This window comes from Globicephala melas, chromosome 2 (genome assembly GCF_963455315.2).
Source record: "Globicephala melas chromosome 2, mGloMel1.2, whole genome shotgun sequence".
Taxonomy (NCBI): domain Eukaryota; kingdom Metazoa; phylum Chordata; class Mammalia; order Artiodactyla; family Delphinidae; genus Globicephala; species Globicephala melas.
This window is the reverse complement of record NC_083315.2, coordinates 51,461,208-51,487,939: the sequence shown is the minus strand read 5'-3', so window position 1 is coordinate 51,487,939 and position 26,732 is coordinate 51,461,208. Positions and strand designations below refer to the sequence as shown.

Below are 26,732 nucleotides of genomic sequence, written 5' to 3'. Positions count from 1 at the left end.
ATGGTAGGATTGTATTGCTATAAACTTCCTTCTTAGAACTTATTTTGCTGCATCCGGTAAGTTCTGGGTCGTCTTGTTTTCATTGTGATTTGTTTCTATGTGCTTTTTGATTTCCTCTTAGATTTCTTCAGTTATTTCTTGGTTATTGTGTAGTGTTTTGTTTAGCTTCCATGAGTTTGTATTTTTTACAGATTTTTGCCTGTAACTTATATCTAGTCTCAGAGCATTGTGGTCAGAAAAGATACTTGATACGATTTCACTTTTCTTAAATATACCACGGCTTGATTTGTGACCCAAGATACAATCTATCCTGGAGAATGATCCATGAGTACTTGAGAAGAATGTGTATTCTGTTGTTTTTTAATGGAATGTCCTAAAACTATCAATTAAGTCCATCTTGTTTAATATATCTATTAAAGCCTCTGTTTCCTTATTTATTTTCATTTGACTGATCTATCCTTTGGTGAAAGTGGGGTGTTAAAGTCCCCTATTATGATTTTTTACTGTCGATTTCCCCTTTTGTGGCTGTTAGTATTTACCTTATATATTGAGGTGCTCTTATGTTAGGTACATAAATATTTACAATTGTTATATATTCTTGGATCGAACCCTTGATCATTATGTAGTGTTTGTCTTAAAGTCTATTTTGTCTGACATGAGAATTTCCTCTCCAACTTCCTTTTGATTTCCATTTGCATGGAATATCTTTTTCCATCCCCTCTCTTTCATTCTTTAGTATTCCTAGGTCTGAAGTGGGTACTTTGTTGATAGCATACATATGGGTCTTGTTTTTCTATCCATTCTGCCTTTCTGTGTCTTTTGGTTGGAACATTTAATCCATTTACATTTAAGGTAATTATCGATATGCATGTTCCTCATACCATTTTCTTAATTGTTTGGGTTTTTTATAGTAGTTCTTTCCCTCCACTTGTGTTTCCTGCCTAGAGACATTTCTTAGCAATTGTTGTAAAGCTGTTTTGGTGGTGCTGAATTCTCTTAGCTTTTGCTTGTCTATAAAGGTTTTCCTCTGGCAAATCTGAATGAGATCTTTGCTGGGTAATCTTGGTTGTAGATTTTCTCTTGTCATCACCTTAAATATGTCTTGCCAGTCTCTTCTTGTAGAGTTTCTGCTGAGAGATCAGCTGTTAATCTTAAGGGGATACCTTTGTGTGTTTTTCATTGTTTCTCCCTTGCTGCTTTTAAAGTTTTTTCTTTAATTTTTGATAGTGTGATTAATATGTGTCTTGGCATGTTTCTCCTTGGATTTATCCTGAATGGGACGTTCTGTGCTCCTGGACTTAACTATTTCCTTTCCCATATTAAGGAAGTTTTCAACTGTAATCCCTTCAAATATTTTCTAACTTTCTTTATCTTTTCTTTTTCTGTGACCCCTATAATTCGAATGCTGGTGCATTTAATGTCCCAGAAGTCTCTGAGACTGTCCTCAATTCTTTTCATTCTTTTTTCTTTATTATGATCTGTGGTATTTACACTGTTTTATCTTGAAGGTGACTGATCCGTGTTTCTGCCTCAGTTATTTTGCTATTGATCCCTTCTAGAGAATTTTTAATTTCATTTATTGTGTTGTTCATCACAGTTTGGTTTTTGGTTCTTCTATTTCCTTGTTAAACGTTTCGTGTATTTTCTCCATTTTATTTACAAGATTTTCGATCATCTTTACTATCATTATTGTGAATTATTTTTCAGGTAGACTGCCTATTTCCTCTTCATCTGTTACATCTTGTGGCTTTTGTCTTTGCTCCTTCACCTACTGTGTGTTTCTCTGTCTACTCATTTTGCTTAACTTACTGTGTTTGGGGTCTCCTTTTCGCAGGCTGCATGTTGCTAGTTCCTGCTGTTTTTGGTGTCTGTCCCCAGTGGTTAAGTTTGGTTCAGTGGGTTGTGTAGACTTCCTGGTGGAGGTGATAGTGACTGTGTTCTGGTGAATGAGGCAGGTTCTTGTTTTTCTGGTTGGCTGGTCTGCCCTGGTGGTTTGTTTTGTGGTGTCCATGGTATTATTATGGTTATAGACAGCCTCTCTGCTAGTCGATGGTGTTGTGTTCCAGTATTGCTAGTTGTTTGGTATGGGGTGTCCAGCACTGTAGCTTTCTGGTCGTTGAGTGTAGCTGGGTCTTTGTGTTGAGGTGGAGATCTGTAGGAGATTTTCACTGTTTTTATATTACGTTGAGCTTGGAGGTCTCTTGTGGGCCAGTGTCCTGAACTTGGCTCTCCCACCTCAACGGCACATCCGTTAAGTCTTGCTGGAGCACCAAGAGCCTGTCATCCACACGGTTCAGAATAAAATTGAGAAAAAAGAAAGAAGAAAGAAAAAGGTAAAATAAAATGTTACTAGACCGAAAAATAAAAAATTATTTTATAAATGTTTTAAGTAATAAAAAAAGAAAAGAAAGAACAAACACACTAAAAATCAGGTCCACCATGATAACTAGTGCTAAAAACTATACAAAAACAAAAAACAGACAGAACTCTAGGATAAATGTTAAAAGCAAAGTTATACCGACTGAATGACACACAGAAGCCTCCACATACGTACTCACAAAAGAGAATAAAGAAAAAAAAATATATATATATATAAAATCTTTGCTCGCAAAGTCCACCTTGTCAATTTGGGATGATACGTTGTCTATTCAGGTACTCCACAGGTACATGGTACATCAAGTTGGTTGTGGATATTTAATCCACTCTGCATGGAGGTCGCCTGAGGGCAGGCATCTGTACTTCGCTCAGATAGGACAGGATTTAAGTAGCAGCTGATTCGGGGGCTCTGATTCACTCAACCCGGGTGGCGGGAGAGGTACAGAAAGCGGAGCGAGCCTGCAACGGCAGAGGCCAGCATGACATTGCAACAGCCTGAGGTGCGCCGTGTTCTTCAGGGGAAGTGGTCCCTGTATTACAGGACCCTGGCAGTGGTGGGCTGCACAGGCTCCTGGGACAAGAGGTGTGGAGAGTGACTTGTGCTTCCACACAAGCTTCTTGGTGGCTACAGCACCAGCCTTAGCATCTCATTCCCGTCTCTGAGGTGTGCGTTAATAGCCGTGGCTTGCGCCCATGCCTGGATCTCCTTTAAGCGGCACTCCTAATCCCCTCTCTTTGCACACCAGGAAACAGAAGCAAAAAAAAAAACGATTCTTCAGCAGCTCCAGACATTTTCCCGGACTCCCTCCTGGCCAGCAGTGTTGCATTAGCTCCCTTCAGGCTGTGTTCATGCAGCCAACACAAACCTTTCCCTGGGATCTGACCGAAGCCTGAAACTCAGCTCGCACCCCCACCCATTCTGGCGAGTGTGCAGACAAGCCTCTCAGGCTGGTGAGAACTGGTCGTCACTGATCCTCTGTGTGGAAATCTCTCTGCTTTGCCCTCTGAACCCCTGATGCTGCACTCTCCTCCCTGGCTACGAGCCTTCCGCCTTCCGCTACCCACAGTCTCCGCCCGTGAAGGGGCTTCCTAGGGTGTGGAAACCTTTCCTCTTTCACAGCTCCTTCTCACTGGTGCAGGTTTCATCCCTCTTTTATCTCTATTTTTCCTTATTTCTTTTGCCCTAGCCAATTTGGGATGAGTAGCATATTGGCTTTTTGGTCTTCCTGTAGGGGCCAGTGAAGCCGGAAATCACAATTCTTCCTGCCCCCGCTTCTCCAAGTAGAGCTGGAAAATAGGAACGAGGGGGTTCTCTGGAACCAGTTTCTGTGGTGTGTCCCAGAACCTCACCAAGAGCCAAGACTTCCCCTGGTGGTGCAATAGTTAAGAATCCTCCTGCCAATGCAGGAGGCACGGGTTTGAGCCCTGGTCAAGGAAGATTCCACATGCAACTAGAGAAAGCATCCGTGCAGCAATGAAGACCCAACACAGCCAAAAATAAGAAAGAAAGAAAGAATGAAAGAGGAAGAAAGAACAAAGAAAAAAAAAGAATGAAAGAAAGAAGAAAGAAAGAAAAAATAAGTTATTTTAAAATAATCTGGCTTCAAAATGTGTCCTTGACTGTCCCTTCCTACTTTCACACCTGACAGTGGGACGTTCAGGCAGACCTCTGAGTTAGGCAAAGGGGTATTCTGAACCCAAGATTTGGGGTACCTGTTCACCTCAGGTTAGGCCAAAGAGGATGTATTTGCTAAAATGAATTATGTGCCTACTCTGGAGTTGTCCTACTGTTTATCTTAGGAAATGACAATGGTGGTTGAAGAAATTATTCAACTCTTTGTATATTCCACTTGGGTGTGTTCGTAACAGTTAGGGTGATTTATTAGGTTTTGCTTTTCTGTCTACTGTTTTCTGTAAATTCATAAACATTTAAATATCACACATAATTCAATAAAATTTCCCAAGGAAATGATGTAACTTGACTTTCATATTACTTAGAAAACTATATTTGTGGGTTTTATTTATTGCTCCAGGTTAATCATTCGGATTCCTTTATACTGGAATTGCTAAAATATTTAAATGTTTCTTGGAAAAATGATCTCAATAATTGATGTTCTATCAGCCATCCTGAATATTGCTAAAACAGAACACCACATTCCTCAATAAATATTCTAATTTAATGAGAGGTATAATTTTATACTGGCTTAATATGGTCTCCCTACCAATATTTTTAAGTAAAAATGGGACTTTCATGGTGATCTTTTCATTAAACAGTTACCAGTTGATTGCTTACCAAGTAACATTGATAAACAAGACATATATTCTATAACCCAACTAATTTATTGTTCTTAAGACAACATTGTTTTTATAGGTAATTATAGAAATAACTTTATTGCAGTTGTTAGGAACAGATAAGGAACGCTTCCTGGCAGGCTAAATGATTTCTAAGCTGCGCTTCAAAGTTGACTTGTAACTATCTGGATGCAAGTGATAGGAAAAGAAAAGCATCTTAGGCAGTAGGGAAGGGATGCAGCAGCAATTGAGGAAGGATCTTGGCAAATCAGAGGACCTGGGGAGACCAGGAGTGCAAAGAATATAGGTGCAAGGGGCATTTCATGCAGAACGGTGTAGACTGTTGGGGACGGAGTAATTCCCCATCATCCCCCCTTGAGTTCTTGTGGCTGGACTAATTGTAAAATTGACACGGGACAAGGTTTTTTTATACAGGCTTCTTTGTGATAAGGAAGTCCTACCTCTAGGTGCAGGGAGTGCCCCTTTCACATGAGAGATTTTTTTTTTCTGCTTTCAGATACAGAGAGGAGAGTCAGAGTGTCCCTCTTATGTTGGCATTTCTTAAGTAACTTTAATTCAAAATAATCAATATGCTATTTAGACACATTTTGGGGTGGCTTACCCTGGGTCACAACTAGACCATAATAAAGTTTTGAAAATTTACAGTGGTAGCAAGATGCAATTCATACTAAAAAATAGAAATATAAATTTGTTACAGGAGTTTAGATTTGAAAGTTTATGTGTACATCTGTTACTGTTAAGAAAGCAAAATGAAAATGGATTTACTTGAGGGTTGATTTGTTATCCTTGATTTTAAGCATGCAACATACAGCTGAACATTAGATAATGATCTCCTGTGGAATAAATGTGCATATCTATCACTTCTAATTAATACATATCTTTTTGTGCCTTTTACAGTAAAATGCCTCATAGGACCACGGATATGATAAAAATTAAGAGCCCCAGAATTTTGACTCCCCAGTTTGATGAATGTTGTACTTGAATATATTTATCCGTTATTCATTTAACAAAATGTTTTAATAATTTATTTCTTTGACTTATTTTAACACAAGAAAGTTAATTTTGACAATGTTTTATTACAGGTGATTATGTTGTCATGACTATATATTTTGAATTGAGTAGAAGAATGGGATACTTCACTATTCAAACATACATTCCTTGTATACTGACTGTGGTTTTATCCTGGGTATCATTTTGGATCAAAAAAGATGCTACACCAGCAAGAACAGCATTAGGTGAGTTTCAAAAAATCTTTGCTACCATTTTGTTTAACATAGAAGTATTCATAAAAATATTTTCAATAAAAAGCCTAGCTCAAATGTAACTGATCTAATTTGAAGGCTACTTGATTCATGCTTGTTTTTAGGCAGATAATTTAGACTGTTCTTCCTGACTGTAGAATTCCATGTGTGCCACTTAAAATTTGAGGTTAAACTTTTTATCTATATTATTTTACCTATCTATAACCTAAAAATTCTTCTCATGAATTTTTTTCTGGCAACCAAAGTCCTCTTAAGAAAACATTAAATTTCGGTGGTTTTAAGATTGTGATTGTGCAACATGTTGTATATATATTTTTTAATGATAGGAATTTTGCCTTTCCATATTTTATTAACACAGGCAGTGTAGCATATAAAGGTTCCCCTCAAATTTCTTTCAGAAAAGAGGGAACTACTTAAATTTTAAAATATTTACAGTCTTCTATATTACATTGAACATTTTCTGTTGGCTTTTAAAAAATCATTGTTTAACAACAAAGTACTTTTTGAACAAAATTAGTCTTTAGTATCCTCTGCCAATATTAGTTTTGCATGCTGAACAGAAAATACATGAAAGAATTAGTAAATCAGCTGGCAAAAGCATAACACAAATTTTGTAACTTTTCTTGAGGTTATGACCTTACAATTACATATTAGGGTGTCATAGTGAGCATGCCTTCAATAAGTGGCTCACAACTTGAGACTATGAAAGTCCTATCAAAGTGTGGCCATTGTAGGGGCTTCCCTGGTGGCACAGGTGGTTGAGAGTCCACCTGCCGATGCAGGGGACGTGGGTTCGTGCCCTGGTCCAGGAAGATCTCATATTCCGTGGAGCCGCAGGGCCCGTGAGCCGTGGCCGCTGGGCCTGTGTGTCCGGAGCCTGTGCTCCGCAAAGGGAGAGGCCACAACAGTGAGAGACCCGCGTACAGAAAAAAAAAAAAAAAAAGTGTCACCATTGTAGTATTAAGAGGATAAATATACCAGAAATACACAGTGTTTGCCATTAATAGAGTTACAGACCAGAAGAGTGGAGAAATGTCATTAACACCAGGATATTTGGTTGACACCAGAATGGTTGTGCCTACTTTAGATAAAGCTTAAATCATTCTATGACAAGATCAAAAGCACCAGCATTAAATCAATTATAAGAAAGCATTCAACATTCTTTAAAAAAAATAACTGTCAATGCTCTTTATGAGGTATCATCTACAATATTGTGTATACAGTAAAAAATTAATAGACATTCTAAGAATTAAGTAAATGTGACTCTTGATCAAGGAAAAAAGTCAACATCAAAATGCAACTCTGGGAAGAGAGGCGGAAGATGGCGGAAGAGTAACATGCAGAGATAACATTCCTCCCCAGAGATACAACAGAAATACATCTACATGTGGAACTGCTCATATAGAACACCCACTGAACGCTGGCAGAAGACCTCAGACCTCCCAAAAGGCAAGAAAGTCCCCACGTACCTGGGTAGGGCAAAAGAAAAAAGAATAAACAGAGCCAAAAGAATAAGGACGGGACCTGCACCAGTGGGAGGGAGCGTTGAAGGAGGAAAGGTTTCCACACACTAGAAGCCCCTTTGCGGGTGGAGACTGCAGGTGGCAGCGGGGGATAGCTTCGGAGCCGCAGAGGAGAGCACAGCCCGAGAGGCTTTTCTGCTCAACCGCCAGGGCTGGCGGGGCTGGGAACTGAGGCTCGGGCTTCAGTCGGAGGGCAGGGAGAGGACTGGTGGCGTGAACACAGCATGAGGAGGTTACTGCACTATGGCTAGCCTGGAGGGAGTCCGGGGAAAAGTCTGGACCTGCCGAAGGGGCAGGAGACAAAATCCAGCCTCATCCACCGGAACACAGGCACCACTCCCCTCCACCAGTAAGCCTACACAATCCACTGGACCAACTTTAGCTACTGGGGACAGACATCAAAAAGAATGGGAACTATGAACCTGCCTCCAGCAAAACGGAGACCCCAAACACAGTGAGATAAGCAAAATGAGAAGACAGAAAAATACACAGCAGATGAAGGAGAAAGATAAAATCCCACTACACCTAACAAATGAAGAGGAAATAGGCAGTCTACCTGAAAAGGAATTTATAATAATGATAGTAAAGATGATCAAAAATCTTGGAAATAGGATAGAAAAAAATGCAAGAATCATTTAACAAGGACCTAGAAGAACTAAAGAGAAAACAAGCAACGATGAAGAACACAATAAGTGAAATTAAAAATACTCTAGAAGGGATCAATAGCAGAAAAACTGTGGCAGAAGAACGGAAAAGTGACCTGGACGATAACGTAGTGGAAATAACTACTGCAGAGCAGAATAAAGTGAAAGAAAAGAACTGAGAACAGTCTCAGAGACCTCTGGGACAACATTAAACAAACTGATATTCAAATTGTAGGTGTTCCAGAAGAAGAAGAGAAAAAGAAAGGAACTGAGAAAATATTTGAAGAGATTATAGTTGAAAACTTCCCTAATATGGGAAAGGAAATAGTTAATCAGGTCCAGGAAGCACAGAGTCCCATACAGGATAAATCCAAGGAGAAACACGCCAAAACACATAGTAATCAAACTGTCAAAATTAAATACAAAGAAAACATATTAAAAGCAGCAAGGGAAAAATAACACACAAGGGAATCCCCATAAGGTTAAGAGCTGACCTTTCAGCAGAAACTCTGCAAGCCAGAAGGGACTGGCAGGACATATTTAAAGTGATGAAGGAGAAAATCGTACAACCAAGATTACCCAGCAAGGGTATCATTCAGATTTGATGGAGAAATTAAAACATTTACACACAAGCAAAAACTGAGTTCAAAACCACCAAACAAGCTTTACAACAAATGCTAAAGAATCTTCTTTAGGCAAGAAACACAAGGCAAGGAAAAGACCTACAATAACAAACACAAAACAATTAAGAAATAAGAATAGGAACATACATATCGATAATACATATCGATAATGACCTTATTTATATGGTTTAAATGCTCCCACCAAAAGACACAGAGTGGCTGAATGGATACAAAAAGAAACCCATGTATATGCTGTCTACAAGATACCCATAACAGACCTAGAGACATGCTAGTGGAAACCAAAAGAAAGCTGGAGTAACAATTCTCATATCAGACAAAATAGACTTTATAATAAAGACTATTAGAAGAGACGAAGACGGACACTACATAATGATCTATCCAAGAAGAAGATATTACAATTGTAAATATTTATGTATCCAAATTAGGAGCACCTAAACACATAAGGCAAATACAGTCATAAAAGGGGAAATCAACAGTAACACATTCATAGTAGGGGACTTACACCCTACTTTCACCAAAGGACCGATCATCCAAAATGAAAATAAATAAGGAAACACAAGCTTTAAATGATACATTAAACAAGATGGATTTGATATTTATAGGACATTCGATGAAACACAACAGAATATACATTTTTCTGAATTGCTCATGGAACATTCTCCAGGATAGATCATATCTTGGGTCACAAATCAAGCCTTGGTAAATTTAAGAAAATTGAAGTGGTATCAATTATCTTTTCTGACCACAACGCCATGAGACTAGCTATCAATTACAGGAAAAGATCTGTAAAAAATACAAACACATGGAGGCTAAATAATACACTACTTAATAACGAGGTGATCACTGAAGAAATCTAAGAGGAAATAAAAAAATACATATAAACAAATGAAAATGGAGACAAAACGAACCATAACCTATGGGATGCAGCAAAAGCAGTTCTAAGTGGGAAATTTATAGCAATAGAATCCTAATTTAAGAAACAGGAAACATCTCGAATAAACAACTTAATTTTTTTTTTTCATTTAGGCAAGGCTTTCTTGTATTTTTTTTAACGTTTATTGGGCTATAATTGCTTAACAATGGTGTGTTAGTTTCTGCTTTATAACAAAGTGAGTCAGTTATACATATACGTATGTAGCCATATCTCTTCCCTTTTGCGTCTCCCTCCCTCCCACCCTCCCTATCCCACCCCTCCAAGCTGTCACCAAGCACTGAGCTGATCTCCCTGTGCTATTTGGCTGCTTCCCACTAGCTATCTATCTTACGTTTGGTAGTGTATATACGTCTATGCCTCTCTCGCGCTTTGTTACATCTCACCCTTCCCCCTCCCCATATCCTCAAGGCCGTTCTCAAGTAGGTCTGTGTCTTTATTCCTGTCTTACCCCTATGTTCTTCACATTTTTTTCCCTTAAATTCCATATATATGTGTTAGCATACGGTACTTGTCTTTCTCTTTCTGACTTACTTCACTCTGTATGACAGACTCTAGGTCTAGCCACCTCATTACAAATAGCTCAATTTCGTTTCTTTTTATAGCTGAGTAATATTCCATTGCATTCCATTGTGTGGCACATCTTTATCCATCGACAATGGGCACTTAGGTTGTTTCCATCTCCTGGCTATTGTAAATAGAGCTGCAGCGAACATTTTGGTACATGATCTTTTTGAATTATGGTTTTCTCAGGGTATATGCCCAGTAGTGGGATTCCTGGGTCATATGGCAGTTCTAGTTGTAGTTTTTTAAGGAACCTCCACACTGTTCTCCATAGTGCCTGTACCCATTTACATTCCCACCAACAGTGCAAGAGTGTCCCCTTTTCTCCACACCCTCTCCAGCAGTTATTGTTTCTAGATTTTTTGATGATGGCCATTCTGACTGGTGTGAGATGATATCTCATTTTAGTTTTGATTTGCATTTCTCTAATGATTAATGATGTTGAGCATTCTTTCATGTGTTTGTAGGCAACCTGTATATCTTCTTTGGAGAAATGTCTATTTAGGTCTTCTGCCCATTTTTGGATTGGGTTGTTTGGTTTTTTTTTTTGTTGTTGTTATTGAGCTGCATGAGCTGCTTGTAAATATTGGAAATTAATCCTTTGTCAGTTGCTTCATTGACAAATATTTTCTCCCATTCTGAGGGATGTCTTTTGGTCTTGTTTATGGTTTCCTTTGCTGCGCAAAAGCTTTGAAGTTTCATTAGGTCCCATTTATTTTGTTTTTATTTCCATTTCTCTAGGAGATGGGTCAAAAAGGATCTTGCTGTGACTTAGTGAGTCTTCTGTGTATGTTTTCCTCTAAGAGTTTGAAAGTTTCTGGCCGTACATTTAGGTCTTTAATCCATTTTGAGCTTATTTTTCTGCATGCTGTTAGGGAGTGATCTAATCTCATACTTCTACATGTACCTGTCCAGTTTTCCCAGCACCACTTATTGAAGAGGTTAAACAACCTAATCTTGCACCTAAAGCAATTAGAAAAAGAAGAACAAAAGAACCCCAAAGTTAGCAGAAGGAAAGAAATCATAAAGATCAGATGAGAAATACATGAAAAAGAAATGAAGAAAACGATAGCAAAGATCAATAAAACTAAAACCTGGTTATTTGCGAAGATAAAACTGATAAACCATTAGCCAAACTCATCAAGCAAAAAAGGGAAATGACTCAAATCAATAGAATTATAAACGAAAATGGAGAAGTAAAAACTGACACTGCAGAAATACAAAAGATGAAAGATTACTACAAACAACTCTACGCCAATAAAATAGACAACCTGGAAGAAATGAACAAATTCTTAGAGTTGCACAACCTGCAAACGCTGAATCAGGAAGAAATAGAAAATATTAACAGAACAACCACAGGCACTGACATTGAAACTTTGATTAAAAATCTTCCAACAAACAAAAGTCCAGGACCAGATGGCTTCACAGGCACTTTGAAACATTTAGAGAGGAGCTGACACCTATCCTTGTCAAACTCTTCCAAAATATAGCAGAGGGTGGAACACTCCCAGACTCATTCTACGAAGCCACCATCACCCTGATACCAAAAGCAGACAAGGACGTCACAAAGAAAGAAAACTGCAGGCCAAACGTAAAATACACTCCCAAACGTACACTACGAAACATAAAATAGCTAGCTAGTGGGAAGCAGCCGCATAGCACAGGGAGATTAGCTCTGTGCTTTGTGATTACCTAGAGTGGTAGGATAAAGAGGGTGGCAGGGAGCGAGACGCAAGAGGGAAGATATATGGGAACATATGTATAAGTGGTTCACTTTGTTATAAAGCAGAAACTAACACACCATTGTAAAGCAATTACACTCCAATAAAGATGTAAAAAAAATGCAACTCTGATGTTGAATCAACAGATAGGACATTTGATCAAACACAACAGAATATACATTTTTCTGAATTGCTCATGGAACATTCTCCAAGATAGATCATATCTTGGGTCACAAATCAAGCCTTGGTAAATTTAAGAAAATTGAAATTGTATCAAGTATCTTTTCTCACCACAACGCTATGAGATTAAATATCAATTACAGGAAACTATCTGTAAAAGCATGTATGATTACAAATATTCAAGGATTTAAAATAAAATAATGAATTACCAGATGACCAGATGGATAATAGCTGATGTAGTATATTAAAAAAGAAATTCTAGAGTTAAATGTATAATAGTCGAATTGAAAAAAAATCACTAGATGAGCTTAAGAGCAGATTGAAAAATGGCAGGGGAAAAATGTCATGTATAATTGAAAACCATCATATAAAATTTAACTAATCAGAAGAAAAGAGGGAACCAAAATATTTAAAATGAACAGAGCCTCAGTGATCTTTGAGACAGTATGAAGATGTATAACATAACTGCACCTGGTGTTCCAAAACATGAGAAAAAAGTTTTGAAGAAGTTAGGTAAAAATACCCAATTTTACTGAAAAATACCTACTTATAAATTCTGTAGAGATGACATGGTCAACACTTTTTTAAAAAATTAAATTGGACATATATTTATTGTGAAATCTTCTTTCATAAAAATACCTGTCAACAGTGTAGACTTTTCAAATTTACAAATCATTTTTACAAAAAGTTTCACAACTTGCTCACCTACAACATGGAGAGCCTGGCATCCTATTTTCACTGAATTGATTAAAGAAACTCATTTTAAACAAGGTAACTTTATATGACCAAATGTTGAAAAGCCAAGAGCAAGGCTGAAGCCGTTGATTTCTAGTTCATTATCTTGTACACCTACTCAAGCTGTTTATGCTGTGCTGTTTGATTTATTCTACAACTGGCCTTTGCTGATTACCAGGCCAGATATGCACTAAACTGTAGCTGGGATGCAAACTGCAAACCTGGTATCTGATGTGTGTGCATCTGTCACGTATACCTGATCCCTGATTAAGTACTTCTGGGCAGGTATTTTATAGTACTCCCTTTAAATCACAGAGGTGGAGTGTTAAAATGTCTATTCTTGTGAGTCTGTTGTCTATGTCACTAGCCTGCCTGTCTGACAGCTCTTGCATGTTCTAATTTCCTGCAGGCTCATCATTTCACATGATAATCATCCAGTTATTTCACTCTTCATTTTAGTAAACTCCATTTCCTTTTCTTGTTCTTCTTTCATCACATGTATGACCCTTTCCTAATTTTTTCCACAGTCTTTGATTAAATCTTTAGTGTTAGCCGACATATATGAAATAGATTGAATCGAGTGTGATTAGTTAACGAATTAATCAAAGAATCAATACACTTATGCAAAGCACTTATTGAAAAGCCTAGAATGCTAAGCACAATATTAGGTAATAGGCAAGCAAGATGAGCAAGATACAGTTTTTCTCTTAATGATCACACAGTCAGTTCAGGGAGACATACTGCAAAGACATATGCAATTCTCTGTGAGAAGCAGAAGAGTAAGGTACATAGAAGGTACAGGAATAGTGAAACTACATATTATCAGATCTGCCTGGGGTACTACGAAGCCGTTTGCCTCAGAAAGAGTGCTGAGTCTTCAAGAAAAAGAGTTTACAAGTTGCATAGAGAAGAAGACAAAAAGTGGTTTATCTGGGCAGAAAAAAGTGTGAGATGACGAACTGACGGAAAGTACAGGGGACTGAAAACTGTATTTTCATTAAAAATATATTTAAGAGGCAAAATGTCAAACAGTACGAGAATAACTGAATAAACTGGAAGATATTAACTTAATTCAGGTATTTTAATGTTAAGACTATAATAAAACATTTTATGGAATTGTTGCTTACAAAATTACAATTAAATGTATTCTATTTATGCAATGTCAAGAAGCAGTCACATAAAAATAAAACACTGTGTCGCAATGGAGGGATTCTGTGTGACCCCTTTCACAACTTGGTATGTGTTCCCTGTGCAGGCATAACCACAGTGCTGACCATGACCACACTCAGCACCATAGCCAGGAAATCCTTGCCTCGTGTTTCCTATGTGACAGCCATGGACCTCTTCGTGACCGTTTGCTTCTTATTTGTCTTTGCTGCTTTGATGGAGTATGCTACCCTCAACTACTATTCAAGTTGTAGAAAACCAGCTAGCACTAAGAAAAAGACATCGGTGAGTTCCAGTAGCAAAGATTTTCTGGGAGGATAGGTAAATGATTCTTATTCATAGGATCTTATATAATGATATAAATAGTTGAAGAAGTCTTTAAAAATACAACACAGGTATTCCAAAGATATGAATGTGACATTCAAGCACTCTTCAGCTTCACCTACCAGTGGCGTGGACTGATGTGATCATACTTTAAAGATTACGCTTTACCAGTGTTTTGTGATGCAGATTTCCATAGTAGTTTTCTAAATACTTTTTCTGATTTCCTTGTAGTTACTATATCCAGATTCCTCAAGATGGATTCATGAACGCTTAAGTCTACAAGCCCCCTCCGTACGTATAGCACTGCAAGTGCAAATATTTCTGAGAACTCTGGATAAACTACAATAGAAAGATATTATTGTTTACATATGCACTTATTGGAGGCCAATGAATAATGCATGTACTCCCTTCAAAAATGTACTTAATTCTTTAAAATATGTCCAATTAAGAAAATTTGGAAAATAAAGGGAAAAAAATCACTCCTTCTACCCACCCCCCCCGGGTAAAAGTGTATACCATATATATTCCTGTAACTCAAAAATAATTATAAATACATTTCTGGGTCAAAATATTAATTTATAGGATCATCTTAATAATTGTATCATATGTTCATGACTGATGCACAATCTTGGCTGGACAAAGGGCTAATCCACACTTTTTCACTTGTAAACATATTTTTATCATTACAGTTCTGTACATACTTGTAACTATTAGTCTAAATTCTTAGACGCAGAATTGGCTATGCCAAAGATTGCACAAGTTTTGCCAAAATGCATTCCACCAGTACATGTATCAACTCATTTATCCTCACAACACCCATTCTACTGAAAGGACGCCGAGATGTTGAAAACATAAGGCCTCTTAAATATTGAGTAAGGTTTCACAATTTAAAGAAAAATTGTTATATTTAATTATTAATGTGCTTGAATATTGATTGTATGGATTAATGTAAGAATTTATTGAAAAATATGTCTTTAAATCATTGATGTGCGCTACCGCTTTTATCATATAACAATTTTTACGTATAACTATTTCTATTCCTTTATACATGTGAACTCAGAAATTGACAATAATTTATGCCCAAGCATACACCACAATTGGTTTTCTAACTGCTGATCAGCACCGTATGTTCAGTGCATTTCAGACAATTTTCTTCAGCATTTCTTCAAGTGTGTATCATTGTAGTTCTGACAGAAGGTAAGGCCATTTTTACACAGTGAACATATAGTTCTGGCCATCAAATGCTGCCAAATAACAACGCATTGAAAAGTAAGGTGAACGGGTGGGAGCGGGGGATGCTGAATAACAGAGAAATATCAGAACGAATAGCCTGAGGCCGGAGAGCACATTATATCTTCCTCCACTCTCAGTCTTCACACTGCCAGAGTGCTCGGAGTGGAGAAAGAAATATTGACATCAGTGGTGTAGAAATGATACTGTCAAAAGAAAGAATAACTAGAAGCTAGAAGAATTTATTTTTCTTAAGCAGGAAAGTGTAATGACCCTGAAGAAAGTCATAGAAAAACAATTCACAGACAGAAAAAGTTCCAGGCTATGTGCAAAGACGCAGTCAGAGAAAACTTCAACAGAAGTTCAGAAGAAAGAGGAAGGGGGAGTTAGCTGACAATATCTTCAACTCTATTCTGAAAGATCCACATGTTAGTTTAGTTGACGGGCCACTACCTCCGAAAAGGAAAAGCAGAGATGAGCAACCTCTCTGCGATGAGGGTCAGCAGCAGGCTCCTCTGATGACCACACATTGCTTTGGGGAAAGTTGTCCAAATAACTGTGCCACGATTTCCCAGCCCATAGTATGCAAGGCTAGTCCACTCTGGGTGTGCAGTAGTACCTGCTGCCAGGAAACAGCGTTCTGAGAAAGTCACATTGCTGCAATATACAAACAGGCGAAACAGGAGTGAGTCGGGAAGGAACCTAGCTGGACTGAAGATGACCTTGGAGACTCCTTAATTAAAATATCTATTTTATTATCCTCTAAGAATTTTATAGTGTCAAGCTTTATATTTAAATCTATAATCGATTTTGAGTTTATTTTTGTGTATGGTGTTAAGAAGTGTTCTAATTTCATTCTTTTACTTGTAGCTGTCTAGTTTTCTCAGCACCACCTATTGAAGAGGCTGTCTTTTCTCCATTGTATATTCTTGCCTCTATTATCAAAGATAAGGTGACCTCGTGGGCCTCAGTTCATCTTTGAACTTTCTATCCTGTTCCAATTTATCTAGTTTTGTTTTTGTGCCAGTAACATACTGTCTTAATTAGTGTAGCTTTGTAGTATGTCTGAAGTCAGGGACGCTGATTCCTCCAGCTCCTTTTGTTTCCTTTTGTTTGATTGCTTTGGCTATTCGTAGTCTTTTGTGTTGCGATACAAATTGTGAATTTTAAAATACTAGTTCTGTGAAAAATGCCATGGATAGTTTGATAGGGATTGCATTGAACCTGTAGATTGCTTTGGGTAGTACATTTTCACATTGTTCATTCTTCCAACATAAGAACATGATATATATCTCTCCATCTGTTTGTATCGTCTTTAATTTCTTTCAACAGTGTCATAGATTTCGGCATACAGATCTTTTGTCTCCTTAGGAAAGTTTATTCCTAGAAATTTTATTCTTTTTGTTGCAGTGGTAAATGGGAATGTTTCCTCAATTTCTCTTTCAGATTTTTCGTCGTTAGTGTGTAGGAATTCAAGCGATTTTTCTGCATTACTTTTATATCGTGCTATTTTACCAAATTCAATGATTAGCTCTAGCAGTTTTCTGGTAGCATCTTTAGGGTACTCCAGGTGTTGTATCATGTCTTCTGCAAACAGTGACAGTTTTACCGCTTGTTTTCGATTGCGATTCCGTTTATTTCTTTTTCTCCAATTGCCGTGGCTAAAACTTCCAAAATGCCGTTGAATAATAACAGTAGGAGTAGGCAAATTTTTTCCCGATGTTAGTGGAAATGCTTTTAGTTTTTCACCATTGAGGATGATGTGGGTTTGTCTGTGGGTTTATCATATATGGACTTTATTATGTTGAGGTAGGTTCCTTCTACGTCTACTTTCTGGAGAGTCTTTTCATAAATGGGTTTTGAATTATGTCAAAAGCTTTGAAAACTCTATTACAGAAATCACAGAAATATCCTTTCTGACCAACCACCTAGAGAAATGGAAATAAAAACCCAAGTAAACAAGTGGAACCTAATGAAGCTTAAAAGCTTTTGCCTAGCAAATTATATATATATGAAAAAAAACCCTCAAATGAAGCAACTGATAAAGGATTAATCTCCAAAATGCAGCTCATGCAGCGTAATTTCAAAAAACAATCCAAAAATGGGCAGAAGACCTAAATAGACATTTCTCCAAAGAGGATATACAGAGTGCTAACAAACTCATGAAAGGATGATAACATCACTAATCATTAGAGAAATGCAAATCAAAACTACAAGTTTTCACCTCACACCAGTCAGAATGGACATCACACAAAAAACTAGAAATAAATGCTGCGAAGGTGAAAAGTGAACACTTTTGCACTCTTGGTGGGAAAGTAAATTGATATGGCAACTAAGAAGAACAGTATGGAGGGTCCTTTAAAACCAAAACAGTACTACCATATGATGCTGCAATCCCACTACTGGGCATATACCTTGAGAAAACCATAATTCAAAATAGAGACATGGACGTCAATATTCATTGCAGCACTATTTATAATAGCCAGGTCATGGAAGTAAGCTAAATGTCCATCGACAGATGAATGGATAAAGAAGATATGACAATATGTACAATGGATTAGTCATAAAGTGAAACTTAATAGTCATTTGGAGTGACATGGCTGGACCCACAGTCTGTCATACAGAGTGAAGTAAGTCATAAAGAGAGAAAAACATACCGTATGCTAACACATATATGTGGAATCAAAAACCGTTCTGATGAACCTAGTGGCAGGACAAAAATAAAGACGCAGACCTAGAGAATAGGCTTGAGTACACGAGGAGGAACAAGGGTAATCTGGGACAAAGTGAGAGAGTAACATTGACATATATACACTACCAATTGTAAAACAGACAGCTAGTGGGAAGCAGCCACATAGCACAGGGAGATCAGCTCGGTGCTGTGTGACCACCTCGAGAGGTGGGATAGGGAGTGTGATAGGCAGTTTTGTCCCAGATATCTTATAGTTTTAGCCTGGGACCTCCATGAGCACCCTTTGACTCTCTAGTGAGCTCTTTCCCTGCAGAGGCTTCTGATGTCCATTTTGAGTAAGCTCCTTCTGTTGGGCTCGCCTGCCTGTAATTGCTGAGCTTCTCTGTGTGACCCTACACAGGTACAAAGTGTTGAAGAAATATGATGAAAATCTGGCTGAACACTGTCAGAATTCATGTGCCATTTTCAATAAAGGCAGATATTTTCCAACTGGAATTTGTTAGAAAAATACTAATACTTCAGACAGACACAGGAATCTGTTTTTTTAGCAAACCTTCAGGTGATATTTACACCCTCTCAGGGAGAGGGAGGATATGTATCTACATTATAACCTAACTTAGAGCAAAATTTTCATTTCTGCCCATTGCCTAGAATTGTTGATGAAAGTAGACAGCTGCACCGTGATGCTCCTGTCTGGCTATTGGCTTGTGCACAGTAGGACGAGGACATCTTGATTAAGGTCGGTCCTCACACACAATCACTTCCGAATTAAAAACATGTCCCCAAAGGCTACCAGTAGTAATACCGAATGCTCTACATCTCTACCTGCTTCTCTGTGGTTTGACTCCACAGAGCTACAAATATATTTAATCAAACTATTCTCATTTATGTGTGACTGTAAATTGTCCTGTCTCCTTATCTGCTCCATACTGACTTCCAACATCAGGAGGAGAGCTTGTGAAGTAGAAAATATAACATTCCAATTGTACACAGATTTTGGCTATCTAGAGATGACAAGCAATGTCTGGTATCCACACATTGAAAACTCATTTTTCACCTGAATTGCATGGAACAAGAAGATTCTCTCATCATCCTTATGTACTTTTTAAAAATACTCTTTGATAATTTAAAAAAAAGAACTTTACTTCTCCACACTTTATTATATGTATTTTTTAACATTTGCGGAATTTTATGTGTGTGTGTGTGTGTGTGTGTGTGTGTGTGTGTGTGTGTGTGTACTCCAAATCAGAAGAGAAATAGGCAGAACAGGGACTTGAAATTGCAAATACACATTTGAAAATAGGCTTATTCTCCCTTATCAGTAACCCAAGAAATACAAGATTTGCAAACGTCACTGTAGTTTTTCATGCATTAAATTTGCAAAGACTGAACTTTTCAGAGCAGGAATGAGGGTGGGCATAGGGCATGGCACAGTCCTCTTTATTTATTGAACAGGCATAAACTGTACTTATTTCTTGATACACCTTGGGCTGATCTTGATTCATCTCATGTTGATATTTGTGTTTTTCTTGTTGCCAGCAGAACTATTCTCTCCTTGATATGAGTCCACCACCACCGGCAATGGTTACCCTAAACAATTCCGTGTACTGGCAGGAATTTGAAGACACCTGTGTCTATGAGTGTCTGGATGGGAAAGACTGTCAGAGCTTCTTCTGCTGCTATGAAGAATGCAAATCAGGATCTTGGAGAAAAGGGCGTATTCACATAGACATCTTGGAACTAGACTCATATTCTCGGGTCTTTTTCCCTACATCGTTCCTGCTCTTCAACTTGGTCTATTGGGTGGGATATCTGTATCTCTAAATTTTCCTCCTGGTGAAAAATGAAGAGTGTTAGGTTTCCTTCTAAACTTTGGCCCTACCCAGACCAATAGTGATCAATTGGAGTAGCAAGGAAAGATACTACTCAGTTTATCTGAAATTATGTAATACCTTTGAGCAGCGTAGGAGTATGTGGCAAATATTTCTATTATGTATTTCAGGCTCACACAAACATGCGAGCACACAAACAGGTTAATTGAGTTTTAAAGTGATATTCTTGTTAATTCTTACTGAATCTGTAACGTGGAGATATATTTTTCTGGATATTGGAAGCAGCTGCGAATTTTCCTTGTGAAGAAATCTGTGAAATCTACAAGCAAATATCTGAGAAGCTCTTAGGCCCGGCCCCTTTCTGTATCTTTTCTTTGCAACCGTTGGCAGCACCGGTGTCCATGTATGCGAAGTCACTGCTGGCCAAGATACACTCTACTGATCTCAGCGCCCAGGCAATCTGAGTTCAAGTGTGAACTGCAGTGAGTTACCACCCAGTTTCCTCTCTCTGTGGCCTCTTTGCTCTGGCACCATCTTCACTGGTTGGCATTCTTTAATAACTTCACCCTAGGCTTGGGAAGGATGTATATGCATTATCCACAAGTTTTCAGTTGAGAAAAAAAATGAATTTTCAAAATTCTCATGTAGCTAAAGTCAAAGATGTTTATCTTTGAACACCAGTAGTTCAACATTTTACCTTGAGTTGTGTTTTACTAGACGAAGGTGAACCCCACAGTATATGCTATTATGAGTTCAATGATTATCTTTCAAAGATGGGTATACAGCATTCATAAGCCATTGTTTTGACATTGCTTTCCAGTGTGTGAAAGAAGTGTACATAGAATTTTTACAAAATTTTCTTAGTGAATATTGTTTCAAGTGAAATCAACTTTAGAAGCAAAAAAATGGGTAACGGTTATCATCAATGATACATTTTGAAGAAAAAATTATTTTATACTTTGAAATATGGATATGTAGCAAGAATCCAAAGGAAAAAAAACCTTGAAATTATTACTTTTTTGATATTTTTATAACACAAAGCCAAGTTGCTTCTTGATGTTAGTTCTTTGTTATAACTGGCTGCTAGTATGTACTTCACATGACTCTTCAGAAGCTTTCCATCATTGATAGGAAAAGAAAAAGTCCTACCGGTAGGTTAACACATAAATATCTGTTGGCATTATTAAAAATTTCGTACTAATTTTTTTTCCTCTTTCTCATTCAGAAAATTGTATTTGTTTTATTGGAAATTACATTTTATTTTAATTATATATTTGGACATATATTACTCAGAAAAAAGATAAAACATTATGAAGATATAGAAAAGATATAGAAAAGTGCTAATTTCATACACTTTACTGAATGTAGACGATACACAGAAAAGATGAGTGGAAAAGACCAGAAAAAGTTGAAATTAGTCTATTTGTATGAACACTGTTTAGTATCAAGTGAATGCAGATATACTGATATATTTATCATGCAGTTTTCAAGGATGTCTATATAATGTGAGATACTGAGTTTCTTCCCGTCAACTTCCTTCCTGCCATTTGATGTTTTAGTTGCTACATAGGCCACAAGCCAGTTGGCTTTTATTTAGAGAATCCAATTTAAAACATAAAATAACAATGAGTATTTGTAGAGAAACAGTTTGAACTTATTGGCCTAAATGAAATTTCTCTTCAATTGGAGAATTTTACCTATTAGCAGTCTCACCCTATCCCTAATACATCAACCTCACACTCATCCACAGAGGAGGGCTCTGGAGGTGTCCTGACCAAATTCCACTCAAGGAGGGCAGCCCAAGTTGTTCTCAAACACAGTTCCCTACTTTATAACTTCTAACAGTATGAAGACTTTCAATCTATTCTTTCTTAAAAGAAGTTCTGGAGGAGACAATTTGCCAGTGAAATTCTGGGGAAGAAAATAACCTAAAAGCATTTTTATAACATATATTTATTCCAATTATACCTTCAGAAATGTTTACTGATGCTTCTCGTTTCAAGGCCATTCAATATTTAAGCATAATTGGCAACTCTTATGAAATTATATGTATAGCATCATCTCTGTTTTCTGAATCCAACATTCTCTCCTCTCCAACCTCAGTCATTCTACTGATCTAAACACACCAGTGTACTAGTGTTTATATATATATATAAGTATGAAATTTAATCTTCAATTTCTTTCTGTAAAAAGAAAATGAATGACTCAGGATAAGCATAATTGGATGTAAATGTACATTGAAATGTTTACTATTAGAATTGAGAACCTGATCACATTAAAAATATTCAGAGAAGTGCATGTAAATAAGAGGGAAAGTACCAGATTGTGAACACACTGTAAATGTAAAATTCACAATTTTCTCTTGAAGCCCCTTTCTAATTGTCCAAAACTGAGGAAGTGTGTAATGTGTACATTTTTTTCCTCAAATATGCCTTAGGAAGCTTCAGGTTCACACAGTTTAGCAGTTACCACTGCATTGAATAATCACATCAGAAGAGCCAAAAAATAAAAGTTCAGGCTAAGTGACAGACCCCTTTCTCATATTCCTTGGTGATTTACGTTTTACTATAAAAAAAGGTTTTTATTATTATGGGGAGAAAACACGTATATGTTGAGAAAATAAGAAAACACCTCAGTCAGTCATAGCTCTTGAAATATAAAACCATGCTTTTAAAATAAAATGTCTGATAATCTTTGAAGATTAGACAGGGCAGTTCCTCTCCCTTTAAAATTTCTTGTGATTACAAATTAGCAATTCCAGGATATAAGCCTGGTCTTCTTCTATTCAGGCCAAAATGGAGAATGTTTCCTACTTTTTTCAAAATGTTCTCTAGTTAAATGATGCTTTGGTTTTTAATGTGAACAAAACATTACTTTGCTCCCATACACACTAAATTTTTTTATATCAGTGCTAAGAAAGTAGCTGAACATACACTAACAAGTCTGCAATGTTTTGAGTTAACCAAGTTGTTTTTTTGTTTGTTTTTTGTTTTGTTTTTTTTTTTTGCGGTACACGGGCCTCTCACTGTTGTGGCCTCTCCAATTGCGGAGCACAGGCTCCAGACGCGCAGACTCAGCGGTCATAGCTCACGGGCCTAGCTGCTCCGCGGCATGTGGGATCTTCCCGGACTGTAGCAAAACCCATGTCCCCTGCATTGGCAGGTGGACTCTCAACCACTGCGCCACCAGAGAAGTCCAACCAAGTTGGTTTTTAAAATTTTATTATATAAGAAAATGAACTAGAAGATAATTAGGAAGACAAAAGACAAGCATGCACACTCACATACATAAAGCAACACTATATGAATGTATCATTCAGATAATGGGAGGGAAATGTAAATCATTTTGATTGCGCTATTCAGATAGTCACCTACCTCCACCACGTCATTTTTTTTGCATTTGTAAACACAACAGTTTTCCTAGCCCAATGGGCTACTCTACAACGTGAGGGTGATAGTGGTTTTTGCAGGGAAGTATGGTCTTCTATCAATAAAACTGCTGAACAATTTAAACTGTGTAGGTTGGAGAGAGTGAAGACTGAGTGCCAATAATCAAATCCTCCAGACTCAGGAAGTGGCTGCTATATTTTCTTCTTTACTAGTTATTTGGATTCTATTTTTCCCACTTATCAGTTTTTCACAAAATACAATACTAAAGTTCTCATTTTCCATTAAAAAGTAGAGGAACTTACTGTCAGACTGATTTTTCAGCCTCAAATGATGAGTGCTTTGATTTAGTTAGTATTTATTACAACAGGGTTTTTCACGTGCTATTCATGTTTACAACAGGAAAGTTTTGGGCTGTCAGCTTTGTCAGCTGACAGGTGAAAGCCCCTCAATAAACAGAACTGCACTTCAGTCACTTCGACGAGATCCGACCACCCTATCACCTAACAGTTCCAGTCAACTCGTCCACCAATCAGCTAACTGCCCCATTTATTGAGTTCGTGCCCTGGTTAGAACAGGAGGGCTCGCGAAGCTTACAGAGAGGTTAATAAAAAGAAAAAGAGAGGCTTCCCTCGTGGCGCTGTGGTTGAGAGTCCACCTGCTGATGCAGGGGATGCGGGTTCGTGCCCCGGTCTGGAAAGACCCCACATGCCGCAGAGCGGCTGGGCCCCTGAGCCTATGTATCTGGAGCCTGTGCTTCGCAACGGAAGAGGACACAACAGTGAGAGGTTCGTATAGCACAAAAAAAAAAGAGAGAAAAAGCTTCAGTTTGAAGTGACTTTCAATGTAATTAAAAGATAAGTATTGATAGAAAATTCGTAATTTGCTGACGACCTTTTTAAGTTGGCAGCAGAATGATAGGATTTTAGAAGAAATAAAATATGCTACATCAGCATTATCATCATCATCATCACCAACAACTACAACACCATCAACATCATCATCTATGTCCTTTTTCATGTTCCATGCTAGTCTTTAGCTATTCCTTCAGCAGAAAGGTTTATGTCTTTTCCAAACCATAACACAATTAGAACTTAAAAATGGAAAAGTTTGATTTCACTTTAAATATAAAATATGCAGATCATAGTTCAAAATTTTGGTCGCCGTAAACATTTCCAGAGCGTCTCTTTGTCCCAGAAGTCCTATCTGTCTACACTGCCTCAAATCAGAATTTAAAATGATTCCTTAGGAAGATATTTCATCTAATTTTTCTTTGGTTGCTTTTGGGCTTTTATTGTTTTGTTTTTTGTTACTGCTTTTACTGCATTTGGCTTTTTAATTCCTTCTCAAGAAGTTACATTTAAATTGGCTAAGAGCTCTTTTCCCAAAGAAGAACACTCTGTGTACACCTCAAATTGTGTTAGCCCATGAAGAATATCAATACGCTTCTTGTTACACTTGTTAGGTCTAACAAGTCTGATATACCTTGGAATTTTTACTTTTGGATAGAAATAGACACAGGTAAAATATATTGATGAAATTTACAGTATTATACATTAGCTCTTCAGAATAACTCTATTAAAACATTTAAAAGGATACTTTCAATCATTCTTGACCTTCAAAATGATTAGTTTTGTGCTAGTGAACCATGTTTACACACGTATGTATGTGCAACTACATGGTATGTTTTTCTTTACAAGCTGCTCCTGGATTAAATGAAATATTCATTCTTCACAAATGCATTCTCTCTGGAAGATTCTAAGAGAGCAATAATTTTCAGGAATTAGGCCTGGGTTGTCTTGTGAAGAGTAAGAGGCAATCTTGTGTTTACATGCAGTGATGTGTGAATTTGTGTCCCCATTACAGTGGTAAAACTGGAAAACTTATTAGCGTGTGTATTACTCTAATTGTATTACCCCAAACATAGTTGAAATGAAGAGGAGCACAGTTTCTTAATAATAGCGTATTAGCTTCTTAACCATTTTCAGGAAAACACAGACAGAGGAACTGACAATATATTTCCTGGAAGAATGGGACCACATTCTTTCTTTAAAAAGAAAATCAAATTTAATACCTGATCAGAAGTTGTTTTGGAGTCCAAACAAACCTGCATTTTACTAAGATCATCACTTTTTCACTAGGGTGCACCTGAGTGATTCTTTGGTCATTTGTGCATTGTGGTCTATTTTAACTGATAAGCCAAAAGTAGTTCTTCAAGATGTAGGTTGCATATAGTCACTGTAGCGCTTGTTTAGGACACAGCTTTCATGTATAATGTGAGAGAGCACCAGGTCTAGTGTGAACTGTGCCACGTGTAAGAGCCGTAGTGTGCAGTCTTCTCTTTTTGAATCTTGCATGTAAAGGAAAACAGTCGGGGCCCTAAGAGATGCCTCAGGCAGAATGGGAGAAAAGATGCACATGTCTGCTCTCTTCCTGTGTGGAATCTTTCCTGCCTGTGAATTCATCTCCTCTGAGATGGATATCAGAATCTGAGAGCCTCTAGGAATCTGCATTGAGTGCTCAGTGTAGAGGAGCCTGACCCAGGGAGGGGAGGCGCCTTGGACAAATGTGTGTGCTGGTCTTTTTCTAGGGAAGTGGGCTGAGGACCAGGTCAGGGTCTCCACCCTCATCAAGTGGTTTCACACAGTCCTTGCTCTACTGTCGTCCTATGAGGGACTGGAGGTTTTGACTCTTGGCCCCATGTCCTGCTGTCCTCCTCCTCTCTGTCAAGGACGTGACTCCCTGCTAGCTGGGCAGCTCGTGGTGTCCTAGTGAAAAGCAGGCACTCCGTGCCTAATGTGCCTTGGCGACACGGGCAGCGCTGCGCCCCGTTTCACCGGTCTGATCCCCGCTGTGCCCTGCTCTGGGCGGGCTGGGCCGCCCTCTGTATTTGTATTTGGATTCCTACATTTGTACTTCTAATACAAATAAATGCACATGTTGGCAGAAATATTTGAACTGAGTAGATGTCTTCTGGTTGTGGGTTGCCAAACAAGAGACCTGGAAAGGGGACTGCTAAGACCCTTCAGGTCCACATGGGGGTCCTTGCACACCAAGGGGGTTATAACACCAACTGCTCCTCTCAGAAGCTCACCCTTGTGCTAGCCCTACCCAGAGGAAGATTCTGCAAATGTTAAGAGAAGGAATGTTACAAGTGACCTATGTTCAAGGTATGTGCCCTTTTTCTCCACTCCTGCTAGAGCCCAGA

General features: G+C 37.9%; 1 protein-coding gene across 1 annotated transcript in view; it reads left to right on the top strand.

Annotated features, from left to right (window-relative positions):
• Positions 1-26,439, top strand: part of GABRG3 (gamma-aminobutyric acid type A receptor subunit gamma3) — a 606,363-nt gene extending 579,924 nt beyond the window's left edge. The window contains exons 7-10 of the mRNA XM_030873093.2: positions 5,772-5,924; positions 14,149-14,345; positions 14,616-14,675; positions 19,849-26,439. Coding sequence (XP_030728953.1) covers positions 5,772-5,924; positions 14,149-14,345; positions 14,616-14,675; positions 19,849-20,130 — 692 coding nt within the window. The 3' untranslated portion in view covers positions 20,131-26,439. The remainder of the gene's footprint in view (positions 1-5,771; positions 5,925-14,148; positions 14,346-14,615; positions 14,676-19,848) is intronic.
• Positions 26,440-26,732: the final 293 nt, after the last annotated feature.